At 39.7% G+C, this 16,068-nt stretch overlaps 1 protein-coding gene across 1 annotated transcript; it reads left to right on the top strand.

The window, feature by feature from the left end:
• Positions 1–4,179: 4,179 nt before the first annotated feature.
• On the top strand, positions 4,180–11,743 carry Serpinb8 (serpin family B member 8). Its single transcript, XM_051203904.1, has 6 exons — positions 4,180–4,353; positions 5,240–5,377; positions 7,159–7,276; positions 9,063–9,205; positions 10,217–10,369; positions 11,269–11,743. Exons 1-6 carry the CDS (start codon positions 4,186–4,188, stop codon positions 11,671–11,673), a joined length of 1,125 nt encoding a protein of 374 aa, XP_051059861.1. The 5' UTR covers positions 4,180–4,185; the 3' UTR covers positions 11,674–11,743.
• Positions 11,744–16,068: the final 4,325 nt, after the last annotated feature.

The raw sequence follows: 16,068 nt of genomic DNA, 5'->3' as shown, positions 1-16,068 counted from the left end.
GGTGTCACACTCAGACACAGAAGGCTTGGTTTTCAAAATGTCGCTTTTCCTGTGAATCCTCTGGGCAGTATTTAATCCTCATGGTCCTTATTTCTTCACTTGTAAAAATGGAAATTAGCTGAATGCTAATTCACTTTATTGGTTGTAGCAGTGGAATGAACGCTGAAGCTTTTACTTAGTATTTTGCTGACAATAATTTCACTTTAGACTTATTGGGCAAGGCCCATTTGCTTGACATTCCAACTTTCTCAGATGCAGCTATGTGTAAACGAGATTGAGACAAGAAAACAAGGACAGCATCATTTTGTCACCTAGTTCCTGTCCTGGATTAACTATTGTAGTAAGACCATGCTTTACAAATGAGTGTGTGTGAATGTGAGAGTGTGTGTGTGTGAGAGAGAGACAGAGACAGAGAGGGGGGGGAGGGAGAGAGAGATCGTGGTCAATATGCTGTTGGTAAGCTGTGGTACACTACTGACTACTATTACCTGGGTGCTAAAATGGAATGGGGAGAAGGAATTGAGATGAAGAAAGGGGGCATGAAAGAAACTAGAATTAGGAGTTTGCAATTAAGAGCAATTAGATGTAAGGTTGTGTTTCATGCAGTTCATTCTGTTGGCCTGTTCAGACAAGATGAAAACACACGCCCCCACACACATGTGCACACACCCTAAGAGTTTGTCCTAAGGCAGGATCAAATCAGAATTTAGTTATGTTTCCTGTCTGTATTTTTTTTTTTTTTTTCCTTCGAGTTTCTTTGGTGCAACCTTCTGGTTGATGAAGTTTGTGAAATTTGTGTAGGCCTCTGTTTTCTGAAATGTCAAGTGTAAGGTGAGGCCGAGGGGACAAACATTGCCTGGAGACAAGTTAGATCCTGCTCTATGGGGGCTTGCCCATGTCACCTGATACCTGCAGTCTTTGGTGTTGTTAGATGCCTTCTCTTAAAAACTGCCTTGGCGGAGGGGGTGAGGGGTGGGGGCAACAAACAGAACCTTTAATAATGCAGAAAATCCCCCAGTCTGAGCCATCAGCTCCCCATTTTTTCTTGCATCTGAGAATCTGAGAGATACAAGTGACTCTCAAATCCTTGGACCCAATAAAGTACGATTGCAAAGCTACTGTGTGTGGCACTTTGAGGTCACGATTTGTCTACACAGGGAAATGAATGCGTGCATGACCCTTCAGCTCTAGGTGAAGTTTCTAGGGTTTTCTATATTGTTGTTGTTAATTTGCCAAATTAGGACATAATCTTCTTGTAAGGCTTAAAAGTTCCAGCTAAAATTATGTGTGCCTATGGGAGAAAAGATAACATATTTTAAAATAAATAGCTTGTAGGGCCATCGAATTATGCATAGTGACTAATTTGGTTAGCTCTGAATATTCTGAGAATTAATAGCCAAGGTTTCTATAAAGTTTAATAGAAGTGTAAATAGATCTAAAATTATGTGAAAGACAATAATTTAATATTACAGTAACTAGTAACAGCAACAACTAATAATGACCATGACATTCTATTACAACGATAATGATTAATCAATAAGGACTAATCACAACGATAATGCTATAATGACTGTAACATTTACATTATTACTTTTTATCACTTGAAACAAGATTTCTGCTTAAATTTGACTCTTGTTCTCTTAGTTTGCATTTATTTGTGGTGCTGGGTGTGCTGTGGGGGGAGGACTTTGCCAGTCAAACCCTCTTTTTTACTTACTATTTTGAGACAGTATAGCTCTGAAATTTCTCCTCTGGTATTGAACTTGGTCTGTAGCCCAAGTTCATTGAACTTGTGATCATTATGCTTACCTCAGTTTCCTGAGTAACTGGGTCAACAGGTCTGTGCTGCCTGGCCAGAGGTAGAGTGGGTTTTACTATTTCCAGAACAGGGTTAATAGGGCTGCCACATTTCCATGGAGGGCTTCAGAGGTTCTTGAGGAGTGTGGGTGTGAAATTGGCTGAAGACAGCTAACAAAATTTACATTTCAAAGAGGGGAAAGAGCCTAGTTCACAATTTTCTAAAGTGAAAGCTTTGGGAGGAAGGGAGTCAGGGCTCTAAGCAGGAGGAACTCTGTTGTTTGTTCATTTAGTCAAATTTAGCTTTATCACTGTTGAGGAAAGCTGAGGGATAGGTTAAAGGAGTCCTGGCCAAAGCAGTGCTTCTAGGTTTGGATTTCATGTGAAATAAACACACACCACACACTCACACACACACACGCACACACACACAAGACACACACTCAAACATACACACCACTCACTCACACATACACATTCACATATACACACACACTACCCCCACACCTCTCTTTCTCTCTCTTACACACACACACACACACACACACACACGGAACACACACTCACACATAGACACATACACACACAAGGCACACACATACACATATACATTCACACACACACACAAACTCACACATATATACACATACTCACACATCCATACACATGCACACACACACACAAGACACACACTCAAACATACACACCACTCACTCACACATACACATTCACATATACACACACACTACCCCCACACCTCTCTTTCTCTCTCTTACACACACACACACACACACACACACACGGCACACACACTTACACATACACACACACACACAAGGCACACACATACTCACACATATACATTCACACACACATACAAACTCACACATATATACACACTCACACATCCATACACACAAGCTATTCACTCAGACATACACACCACAGTCTCTTTGCAGGGTTCCACACCAGTCTCAGTAGATCTTGTGGAAATAAATGTATCTTTCTGTAGTCCCACTAATTTACATGAATTTTTTCATCTTCAACAGTTCATATTTCAGATTAGACCATCCTAAATACACCTTCCAAAACTGGTGAATGTTTATTCTCCCAGTTTTCACATAACATGGTAACAGAAATGCTCCCTACATTTGCAGAAAAATAGTAATGATTCTTACAATATTCTTAAATAATTATATTAGAGACATCTAACTGAAAGAGAAAATAACAATATTGTGTTGTGTTTCGTTTGTGTGTTAGATGACTAGGAATCACAAGCTCTGAATCCAGGAGTTCGAGTCTCTAATGATTCTCTGGAGCTCTGGAAGCTCCACATCCTGCTTAGCCTTCCAGTCACTCCCTCCTTGAGACAATGCCTTTATTGACCTCAATGCATCCTTCCTTGGGGCTGAAGGGGTGATGCAGAGAACAGTGACTTGCTGTGTACCCTATAGGCCACTTAATGGAGGGGTTTCCTGTTTGAGGGAGGGGTTAAATGAATTTTGAAGGCTGTTTGAGCACCTGCTTCCCAGAGTCTTATGTTTATGGGTCACTATTTGGTTACATTTGTATATATGTAGGGGGATATTTGATTTTGATATTGGTTCTGTATTATTTTTGTGAGACAAATATCGATGGAGATAATGTGGAAATGAAGGGAAGAAGATGGACCATCCAGGAGCAGAATTGTTCTTTAATTAGAACGGCCGAAAGACCACAGTTTTCTCTGCAGAAGTGAGACTGTGTGCATGTAGCATGGGGGTCTTGGGTTTTCCAAGACAGAAAAGAGGAAACTTTGGGGATGAAGAGTCTATCGGCAGGTCACCTCGCAGTGGTGTGTGGATCTTCTCAGCAGACACTTCCACAGGTGTTCATTCAAGTCTGCTTTCTGGTCCTGAGCTTCTCAGTTTACCTGAGGCTCATTAACCCTCCCCTTTCCCACAGACTCAGTGAGGGCCAAACCCAGCAGTGGTGCAGCAGAGCCTGGTACCCTGCTCTTGCCAAGCCCCCAGGGGGAACCTTGGTTGTTTTCCTTTTCCAGCTTTTTGAGGTGGACATATTGGTGGCCTCACATCACAGGGACCTCTGCCTGCATCTCTGTTTATTACTTTGAACCTTCCTGCTTCTCTCTCCTCTAATTACCTTTGCAAGTTCCTCACACTTTCCTTGATACTGTAGGTCAGTGCCCCTGTCTAAAATCCTTAATTAAATGGTACCAGTAAGGTACTTACTCCTACCTGAGATAATAAAAGAACATATTTACAGGGCTTGGGGCTGACTGGGTATCTTTTTAGGTACAGATATTGTATCTGACATGCCTAGTGTCTTGTGATGGATATCCTGGGGATCATATGACTACAGAGCCTCTGCCCTCTGCTTTCAGTCTAGATGGATGACCTCTGTGAAGCCAATGGCTCTTTTGCCATCAGCCTATTAAAAGTATTGGGTGAAGAAGACAAGTCACAAAACCTGTTTTTCTGTCCCCTGAGTATCTCTTCTGCCCTGGCTATGGTCTACCTGGGAGCCAAAGGAAACACCGCAGCCCAGATGTCCCAGGTATGTTTGCTGGAAGTTTCAAGGAGGAGTAGAGACAAGGAAAATAGCAGATTGGTTTTGGCTCCCTACAGCAGGGGTTCCTTCTGTATCCTCAGCCAGTGGGTGGAAGTCAGTGTTGCTTATTGGTAGAGGAGAGACACTGAGGTGATCCTGATGTGGGCCAGTATAGGAGGAGGACAATCGTGTGGGGCCGTCATCTCTACAGTTTACAGGAGACATTGAATGTTAACTTATCTAGGCAAAAGTCATCACACATTCTGATAAATTCACCTCTTGCAGAAAGATGGTAAGTGGAGTGCTGTCCTGTACAAAGCAACAGGATACACCCTGGCTTCATTATCTTTCCAGCTTTTATAGTGTTATGTTTAAAGAGTAATGCAGCTGTGTGAGTGAGCTGTTGTGGAATGCCTGACTTTTCAGGTATGTGTACATATACCTCTAACTGGAAGAAAATGAGCGCATGTATGGAATTAGTTCTCTGGGAATCATTTAGAGGGGAACACATTAATCTGCCAGATCTCTACCTTTATCTACAAATGAGATAATAGTGATATTTTGGAGACATATTTCAACCATATCCAATTATGCCAGCACCATTTGTTGAAGATGCTTTCTTTTCTCCATTGTATTTTAGCTTCTTTGTCAAAAATCAGGTGTTCATAGGTGTGTGGATTAATATCAGGGTCTTCAATTTGACTCCATTGTTCTACCTGTCTGTTTTTGTGCCAGTACCAAGCTGTTTTAATTACTGTAGCTCTATAGTAGAGCTTGAAGTTAGGGATGGTGATGCCTGCAGAAGTTCCTTTATTGTACAGGATTATGGGTTTGTGTGTAGAAGGGGATATAATGATCATGTTAAATAGTCTGTTTATTCATTCTGCCCTAGGTACTTGGTTTGAACAGAGATGGAGATGTTCATCAAAGTTTCCAGTCACTTCTCTCTGAAGTTAACAAAACTGGCACTCAGTACCTGCTAAAAAGCGCCTGCAGACTCTTTGGAGAAGAATCATGTGATTTCCTTTCGGTATGTAGAACACAGGCACTGAGGAAAAGACTGAAAAAAAGATAGAAAAGACAAAAATTGAAGAAGAGCAAGAGATGAAACCTAACTCTCTTAACATCAAAATGTTCTTAGGATTACACTTGTGACGTTGTAATTGTGAATTTTGGGGTTGCTTTCGAATAATGTTTTCTCCAGTTCTTTTCCTGACAAATCCCTCTGTGACATGGAAGTCTGTGTGTTACCCTCTCCTTGCACTTAGATACCTCATCCTTTCTCCCCTGCCCTTGAGTGACCACGTTACATTGAGCCCCTCCCCATCCTACTTCCACTTGGGGGCTGAGTGTTGTTTGGACAACCTCTCAAGGTCTGTAAAGCCTACTCTATCTTCCAAATCACCATTGTCCAATGGATTCCGATGGACTGTGGGCTGGATCTCCCACGTTAGTATAGATTGCTTTTAATGGGTCTTTTTGGGCCTTCTTTTTCCATTTCTTGTCTCCCAAATCCAACCGCTGAAAATATAGCCTTTCTAAGATAAAAACGTTTTCATGCTTGAGCGTATGATCACAAACTCACTTACTTCCCATAGCCTGCTACAATGAGGGAGGTCTGACACTCATGCCACATAATATGCAGAATGTCACTAACAAGAAATTAGTGAAATAAGTGGTGCAAGCTTGACTGTTTTGTTGGCTGGAAGTTCTTAGGAGCATGTATGCTGTCCTGCCTGTGGTAATCCCATCCCCTGGCAGCTCCCTGCTTTGGTCTCATCTGTCACTGGAGATGATTCTGGATCCTAGGATCCTTCTAGTGAATTCATGTTCACTTGGAAAGTCAGTTTTATTTTTTAATATTGATGGCACAATGATCCACATTCTACCTTTCTAGTATGCATGGCCCCTAAAACATTTTTGACTAGGTATCAGGCAGAAAGTGGAGTTAATCACTGTGTATACATCTGAAAACAAGTTTTTGTAGAGTTGCCTGGGTTCTGTTCTGTTAGGTAATCTCCTAGTTTAAATTCAACTTATATTTTGAATTTGCTGATACAAACAAACGTATGGACAGACTCACATATATAAATACATACATTCATATCCATATACTTTGTGAGGATCCATGATCCCGATATCTTTTGCCATTTCCATAGACCTTTCCTTTTCCCCTATTCTCTAACAGTTGGTTCTGAACCTTCCTAATGCTGTGACTATACAGTTCCTCGTCTTGTGGTGACCTCCAGCCAAAAATCATTTTCATCAATACTCCATACTGTAATTTTGCTACTGTTATGAAATGTAATGTAAATAATTTTGGAGATAGAGGTTTGCTAAAGAGGTTGAGAACCACCCAGTCCTTGTGTTCTAGATATAAACATTCTGTTTACTTCCTTGTTTACATTTAAGTCAACACTCTAGCTTCTGACAATCTAATGCATAAAAGAGTGAGAACCTGCTGGGTTGGGAAACAGAAAATCAAGCAAAGCTAATCCAGCATGTGTGGAAGAGACATTTCTGTGCTTTGCACATGGATAATTGCAGTCCTAACCTGTTGTAAGTGTCTTTGTGTACATGGTATCCTTCTTAACAGACTTTGGACTACCTGGTCAGGTGCATATTTTTTACCTAGCATCTAGTGTCTATCTCAGCTTTGGTTAGTGTAGGAGGTCCACACATTTTTGAGAATTATGTGAATATATCTTTAAATACAGTGCTGCCTCCACAGATGTTTATGATAGGGAAAACATGTGTTTTTACAGCTTGAGAAAGTGCTGAATAGTGTCCAACCTCTGTTTGTGCCTGTAGACCTTCAAGGAATCCTGCCAGAAGTTCTATCAGGCAGGGCTAGAAGAGCTGTCTTTTGCTAAGGACACTGAAGAATGCAGGAAACACATCAACGACTGGGTAATGGATAAGACTGAAGGTAGGAGGTTTTAATTCAGAAGGACATTGGAATTAGGATGGGCAGGGAGTTCTGTGGATGGCCGGGCTGGGTCCTCTATGGTGTTGCTCCTGTGGCTCATCTTAGAGCTGTGATGGTGTGTGTTTGCTGGGCTTTCCTTGGAACTATCAGACCATAACATTTAAAAAGTAACCCAATGTTGAGTCTCAGACTGCTTCCTTCTGAATTGTGCTGGAAAGTCCCTGGGAAATGCTTTGTTTGGGGCTCCTGCTAATGTTCTGTCGGTGGGGGGGGGGAGGATTCTGCTGTTCTCTGAAACACAGCCATCTTCTCTTGGGATGAACTTTTAGACAGTTCATCAGTTTGTCAGAGCCTTCGTCCTTCTCTTAACATGACTATGGTGGCCACAATCATTTCAGAACATGAACATTTTCAGGTTTTCTCTACAGTTCTGATGTCTTGTTACTATTGGGATTACAGTGTTCACAGACCTGATTGCTTCCTATCCTCTTGACTTGTATATAGAGCAAAAGAGGATACCCTAAATAACAAACAAGAAACTTTGATATTTCTAAGATATGGAGGAATTGAATGTCATTTACTTGCTCATGAGACAATCTAGAACCCAGTATGTAATACATTTAATTTGCATGATGCATTCACCATGTTTGAATTAGGAGTGATGTCCTTGATCATACTAAAAGCCAGTCAAACCATGGGCCTGGGAAGGGGAGCGCCTCCCATGATTCACACGTCATTTGCCTAGTGGGCTTGCATTCTCACTGATGAAATAGCAGTAAGTTATTGAAGAGGTTCTCTGAACCTTGCCCTTCATGCACCATCAATTCTCCCTATCTCTTCACATCCTTTATGTAGGCTGACGACTTGTGTGTTTTCCCAGAATGCTGGAGCTGAACGGTATCTTAGAGATCACCTTGTCCCATTCATTGGACAATTGGATTTGAGCCCTTTATCCTGCTTCTATAGTTTCTGCAGTTTATTGCTCTTGGTAGCTTTACTTCCTTCCTCCACTACAGGTCTATAATTATGATCTTTTGGAAGCCTCTGATTCTATAAATGTGATTTGGAGGTTAGTACCAAACAGTGATTCTTAACCAGGACTGGGTTTACTTCCCAGCTGTCACTTGGCAGTGGCTGAGAGTACTTTTGGCTATTGAAATTGAGGAAGGTATCACTAGCTAAATCCCTTACCATGCACAACAGAGCTGGCCCCCAACCAAGAAGGAATCCCAAGTAAAATGTCCATAGTGATGTAACTGAGATCTTGTAGTGCTAAAGCTAAGAGGCTGTTGTTAGAATCAAAGATATTGGGTGGCTTTCTTAGTGTAGCCAACTGCTACTTCTGAACTGAACAGAAGTTTGGAGAAATGCACACATCCTGAACTGCTATACACATAAGCTCAAGGATAAGCCATAGCAGCCATACCTGCGTTTGAACTTCTCTCTACACCAGGTATGTTGGCAAATACCCAATACACCAGCACTACTGAGGCTGAAGAAGGAAGGTCATGTGTTTGAGGATAGCCTCTCCTCGATAGCAAGGTTGAAGCCAGTGTATGCTATGCAAAAGACTGTCCTATGAGGATGAAAAGATGTGGTTATTGTTTAAGGACAAATGATACCTTGGACAGAGCTGCAGTTTAGTTCTCCACCCAGTCTGGGCTTTGTATTTTCATGTCAGGACAATTGATTATAGGAGAATGCTTATTGACATCCCACCCCCAAATCACTGAAGACTTCTCTCACAGTCCTCTTCTTTTACATTTTGTGCTTATGTTCTCTACAGGGAAAATTTCAGAAGTTTTGAGTCCTGGAACAGTCTGCCCGCTGACTAAGCTGGTTCTTGTGAATGCCATGTACTTCAAAGGGAAGTGGAAGGCTCAGTTTGACAGAAAGTACACACGGGGAATGCCCTTTAAAACAAACCAGGTAAGGTGGTGGTTTTCAATGTATTGTTATTTTCTTAAAATAGTAAGCTGATAAGGTGATCGATGAGAAAAGGAAAAGTTTATTTTATACTACCTTGATTCATAGCCTGTTTCTGAATGAAACTTTATGCCTCTTCTATATCTTTAACTGGAGGTAGGAAGAGAAACTAGAATAACGTGTATAAATAATATTTTTTCTTTGCTCATCTTTGGTCAATTTCATCTTAAATCCTCAGAAAAATGATCTGGGTTGCAGGAAGATCCTGCCTGAGCCTTGTCATTATGTTGATTTCCTGCTATCACTATAGTTGCTTACATATCTTTTGCCATGCCCATGGTAGTTAGCAGATATATTTCTTTAGAGTTCAAGAGAATAGAATCTTTAATGAAAGAGAACATGTTAGCAGATGTTACTCTAATTTTAAATATAATTTTATGCATTCCCTTTAAATATGAAATGGAATTTGACTTCTGTCAATTTAAAAAATAGCAGGATTCACAAAGAGATGACTGTGAAATGTATTTGGTAGACCTTTAAAATTGCCTGACTGTATAGCTCATGCCATGGTTCCCTCCTAAGAAAAGAAAAGATATGAAACAAACTGTACATCATGGCAATGATTTAGAGGACATGTGTATCTCTCTTTGATTTTTCTGTCTTTCTAAATGAGACCCTTCAGTCCAAGGGCTGAATGGCAATGAACGCTCTTCTTAATCTGGAAAAGTAATGCTAAACTGCAAGTCCATGGAAATTCTTCACTGTGAGTTCTCTAAAAAACAAACCCAATTTCTTCAAAAGTAATGTCAAGTTTTTGTTCAAAGAGCAATAGCCCATTTGATGCTGCAATAGGCTAATGAAGATTTTACAATGAACAGACTAACTGCAAAGAAGTAATGATCATCTTAGATTTTTTTCTGAGTCCCAGGAGTTGGGTATGGCTTTTTTTTTTTTTTTTTTTTTTTTTTGTAAATTCTTGTTTTGGAGTTCTAATTTTAATTTCATTTTCATTAGGAAAGAAAAACAGTTCAGATGATGTTCAAGCATGCTAAATTTAAGATGGGGCATGTGGATGAGGTGAACACGCAAGTCCTGGTTTTGCCCTATGCAGAAGAAGAGCTGTGCATGGTCATTCTGCTTCCTGATGAAAACACTGATCTGGCTGTGGTGAGTGCCGGGCACTGAGTGTCTGTGCATGCCAGCTGAGCTCATTTTCTTAGTCTATCCTTCAGCTACCATTTGCAGAGTTTCCAGCTCAGGGTTATTCATGCTAGATGAGCACCCAGGTGTTCCTTTCAGTGAGCATGTGCATGTACTTCTTTAAAGTGTTTATCTAGGAGAAGACAGTTTGATGAAGCTAGGATGAGAACATTCCAAAAATACAACAGCATTTTAAATTCAGGAGGGTGAGGTTTATTGCTAGCCCAACAATTCTTGAGCAAAGATCCTAGGTGAAGGATAGCATTGGATTGTGGCAATGTTTCCCACATGTCCACATGCACATGAACCCCAGGGAGATTATTCTAAGAAATTCAGGTTTTAATTCAGCAGATAATGACTTGAGATTTTGCATTTCTGACAAAATTTCGGATGAAGCAAGTGCAGTTGACCCATGGAGCACATCTTTAATCAGAGGGTCTATAGTACACGAGTCTGGGGTTTACGTGCAATCCTCCTATAACAGAAAAGGGACAAGGTCCATGGAAGGAGAGACTTACAAAGTAGAAGGGGTATGACCAATCCTGCTCTGGTAAGCCAGCTCTCAGTTGGGGAAGTGCCTGCCTACCAGAGTTGACTTTAGGTTACTAAGTGTTTACAATCAGCATGAGACAGCTACATCATGCTACTACACCAGGTCGATAATTTCAAAGCTTTTGGCATAAGTTAAGAATGAGGGCTATCATGGCCACCTGAGAAGAAATCTACAAAAGCCTGGGAATAGAAGCAAAGTCAAATGACTGTCCCTGGATGAAAGAACTCCTCACTAGGTGAAGGGATAAGGTCACGAAAGAGGCACTATCCTTCTGTCCTCCTAATTTTGAAAATATGGTCCTTTGTCATTCCAGGTGGAAAAAGCTCTGACATATGAGAAGTTCAGATCGTGGACAAATGCAGAAAACATGACAGAAAGTAAAGTTCAAGTTTTCTTGCCCAGGTTAAAGCTGGAGGAGAGTTATGACCTGGAGTCTTTTCTTCAGAAGTTAGGCATGACAGATGCCTTCGAGGAAACAAAGGCTGACTTTTCTGGAATGACGACTATGAAGAATGTGCCTGTGTCCAAGGTTGCCCATAAGTGCTTTGTTGAGGTCAACGAGGAAGGCACAGAAGCAGCAGCGACAACTGCAGTGGTCAGGAATGCCCGGTGTTGCAGAATAGAACCAAGGTTCTGTGCTGACCACCCATTCCTTTTCTTCATCTGGCACCACAAAACCAGCAGCATCTTGTTCTGTGGCAGGTTCTCTTCTCCATAAAGGCGTTATTGTGGGGCTGAGGATGTAGCTCACTTGGTAGAATGTTTGCATAACAAAATACGAGGCCACCAGGTATGATGGTGACTACCTGCCATCCTAGCATTTGGGAGTTGGAGTGCAGGCAGAAAAAAAATTGAAGGTATTCCTCATCTACATAGAAAACTTGAGGCCCTGTCTCAAGAAGACAAGAAACGGTAATGTGTGATTGCTTTACACGTGCCAGAATTAAGCTCCTATGTTACCAGATTGGTAATGTGGTATCCCTGTGCAAATAAAAAGAGTATAGTTAGTAGTTGGTAATTATCTTTGTTGACAGTTCCAATGCCGTGTGTTGGAGCTTGGAGCTGAGAAGGCCATACTTGGCTTGCAGTGTCTGAGGTGATTCTCGTTGTCTCCAGCCTTATTCACAACCTAGGTCTGGAAGTGTTATACATGCTCCTAACATCTCTAAGCTGTGCCCTCTACCGCTGCCAGTCTTGCCAAGCAATGCCAATTGAAGGTTCCCATTCACAAAGCCAAGGGTGAAAGCTGTAGAGTAACTGCTGAAATTTCCCTGTATCTCACAAGAAGCTGAGACAGTCTCTCAGTGCATCAGTGTTACCCAACAGTCCTGTATGCCCCATGGTTCAGACAAAAATTCCCACCAATTTCCAGCACAAGTTCAAGGACTCAGCAGAGAACTTCAGGACAGAGTCGAAGGATAAAGTTCCAAAGTGTGGCCCTTATCTCTCTTCCACACACACTTCTTTTGAAAGCTCCACAGTGTGGTCCTTATCCCCCCCACCTCATCCCAGTTCTTGCTAATTCACACAGCCCCAAAGGAAGCTTCACAATGAATGATTCTTACAAACCAGATGTCTAATTAACCACACGTAAGTCAAATGCACCCCTGATGCCCTAAATGCATAGAATCAAGCACCACTAAATGGATTCAGCAGATTGTATTTATACATGAATGTGTGTGATGATTAAAGAAGAAGTCATGAACACAAGAGTGACTGAGGAGGGCAAAAGAGGAGTGGAGTGAAGAGGGGAATCTCAACCAAATAATTGAATAGAATAGGAATAACTGAATGTCCAGTTCAGTACGTTCTGAAACATGCATCTACCCACGATGCCATCTGCATAGTTAAGAAACAGAGCATGACCATCACACTTGCAAATTTCCTCTGGAAACTTTGTAGCATCTCATCTTTTATTTTAAGAATTTTTTAAATTTTTAGTTAATGTAATTTCATCATTTTCCCATTCCTTCTCCTAGTTCCTGTTGCTCCTATGTCCTCCCTCCAAAATCAGAGCCCCCTCCCATCTTTAACCTTAGTTGTTCCATGCATATATAAAGGGATAAACATGCAAATGCAATCTGTGGAGTCCACTCAGTGTCCCCTCCCGCATGAGTGTTTCAAGAGCTGACCACTCAGTGTTTGATAACCAATCAGGGGCTTATCCTGGGCACGAATGACTCCCGTTCTCAGCAGTTGTTAATTGTTTCTAACTCTTCATCTAAGGGCGTGGCCCCATGATGTTTTCTCTATACTGGGATGTTGACTCTTGGAATTTCAGGTCTCGTTTAGGTAGCTGTATTGTTGAGATTTCATTGTTTAGCTTCCCTCTCATAGCTAGAAGACACCATCTCACAGCAGACTTTCTGGTTCTCTGCCTCTTATAACCTTCCTGCCTGCACTTCTGTGTGTACCCCGGGCTTTGTAACCTTGCTTTCCATGAGCTCCACATTAAGTTTTAGCCACTTATACCCACTCTCAGGCAACCACTGAGAGTTGCTTCATAATTAATTTGTTATGGAATAATGTATCCATTTTTGTACTATTCCTATCACTTACTGAAAATATTTCTAGATTGTCCTTCATTACATTATACTTGATAGATTACATTATATTATATATTACATTATACTATATATCAATAGTTTCTTTTGTTTCTAATTAATATGTCATTATATAGATGAAATCTAATATCTTTATCCATTCACAATCTTATGGATATTTTCAATGTTGTCAAGATTTGGTTACTGTAAATAAAGTTTTAAAGAACACTCATGTTTACATATTTGTTTACTAATGATTTCATTTTTTTGGACTAACTACACAGGATTTTGTTTATATGGGAAGTACAGTTATAACATTTAAGAAATTGCCAATGTTTAATTCTAGCACTTAGTAGGGGAGGCAAAGGAAGAAGGATCTCTGTGAGTTGGAGGCCAGCCTAGTCTCCATAGTAAGTTCTAGGCCAGTAGGAACTATACACTGAGATCCTGTATTAGAGAGAGAAAGACAGAGAGAAATAGATAGATAGAGACAGAGAAACAGAGACAGACAGAGAGGGAAGGAGGGAGGAAGAGAAGAAGAGAGATCTCCCAAACTGTTTGCCCAAGTAGTTTGTATTGTTTAACGTTCTCAACAAAGATAAAGTTACTGTACATGCTTATCAAAATGTGGTTGACCATCAATGTTTGCATTTCTCTTAAAAAAATAGTCATGTTCAACATTTTCCCCTTGGAATCATTTGTTGTCCATATATGGTCTTTGATGAAATATGTTTTAAATTTTCTCACTCATATTATGTTTTTGTTACTTTATTGAGAAATACAAGGAAAACAAATTGTCAGATACTTGGATTATAGATAATATTATTTATAGCTCATGTCTTAGACTTTTCTTTTCATAGCAATACTTTTAAAAATCAAAGTTTCTCAATTTTAATGAAGTATAATTTTGTTGATGCACAATGTATTTGTTATCACATGTAGGAACACTTCATTCAACCTAAGGTTTCAAGAACTGCCTATGTGTCTTTCAGAAGTGTTCATAGTGTTTAAGAATAAATTTAGGGGTAGAATCCATTTTGAGTTATTTATGTTGGAAATATTATCTTTTTATCTATGATTGCATTAATGTATACGTTGAAAGCCAGTTGGTCATGTATCTGCAGTTATAATTTTGGATCTTTGTATTTCACTGATTAGTCTGTTTTTCTTGATGCCAGTAATGCCATGTGACCTTGATTATTGTACTTGATAATGAACTTTGAGCATCATTAAGTCTTTCAACATTATGATTATTTTTTTAAAACTGTTTTTCTTTTAAGTCTCCTGAACTTTTCTGAATTTCAGATTTAGTTTGTTTACTTATAGAAAAACTTGTTGGAATATTTATAAGGATTGTATATCTAATCTCTATTAGCATAAATCTAGAGTGAACAGACATATGTACCTTTCAATTTATAAATGAACAAAGCACATTTCTTCATTTTTAAGTTTTGTTTTTCATCTTTGCATTTTATTTGTAGTTTTCAATATACAGTTTTCTCACATTTACTGTTACATTTCTTTTTCAGTATTTCTTATAGTGCTAGATTTTAGTTTTGATGTTTGGTTGTTACTGGTATATAATATATATTTAGCTCTTGAATTTAATCTTGTTTTCTGTGGATATGGTAAAGCCAGTGAGATTTAGTAACTTAGTACATTTCTCATGTCCTTTATTATCAACATTGATATAAAGTAACTGAATAGACAAAATTTTTCTTTGTGTTTCAGATGTGATTACTATCTGTTCCATCACAATGCAAAGATATGGCTATCCCTTCATAGTAATAGACACAATAGGGAGAAGATGTGAATGGGAAACAAGATGTAAACTGAGATAAGCAGACCAGGTTTGCCTACAGGGACCTATCCCTCCATCTGGGCCCATCTCAAAGCCAATCTCATCTGAGTACCAAGCCCCATTCAAATCTGTTGGTGCCATTTTACATTCAAGCCATAGTAAGGAGCTTAATTATAGACTATATATCTGTTATTGAAGAAAACACTTCTTGTTTTCCTAATTGGTTTTTTAAGATTGTTTTTTATTAGAAGCATCAAATCATGCACTGTGTTTTGTCTTTGATTTTGGAGAAAGCTTCTCCAATTTCTTATCATTTCATGTCATGTTGGAAGGAGGTTTTTATAGATGTTCTTTACCAGAATGAAGGCATCGCAGGTTACAGTTTGTTGAGAATTTTCTTTTTGAAATAGGAGTAATTTTCAAAACTAGTTTTACTTTTGCTGGTTGTGTTTTACAAAGCTACATGGCTAATTTTTATATAGTTCTGACAAAGGAACTATATTTATACAGTACTCTTATGCTATGAGAACATTACCCATAAGGCAAGCAGACCCACGAGCCACTTTCTCTATACTTTAGTTGCTTAATTTGGCCTAAAGAATTCATTGGAACCCGACTCCTTGATGTCTGTCACTTGGTGTAAACTTTCTCTACCAACAAGGGCTGAAATCAAACCAATCAAGGTAAATCTTTCTTGGCATCATGGGACAGATGGTTAATCTTCAATATCTTCAGAGAAATAATGTTCAGAGATAAGAGATGGTGGTGG

This window comes from Phodopus roborovskii, unplaced genomic scaffold (assembly GCF_943737965.1).
Source record: "Phodopus roborovskii unplaced genomic scaffold, PHOROB, whole genome shotgun sequence".
Lineage (NCBI taxonomy): Eukaryota > Metazoa > Chordata > Mammalia > Rodentia > Cricetidae > Phodopus > Phodopus roborovskii.
This window is presented reverse-complemented; position numbering and strand designations above follow the sequence as displayed.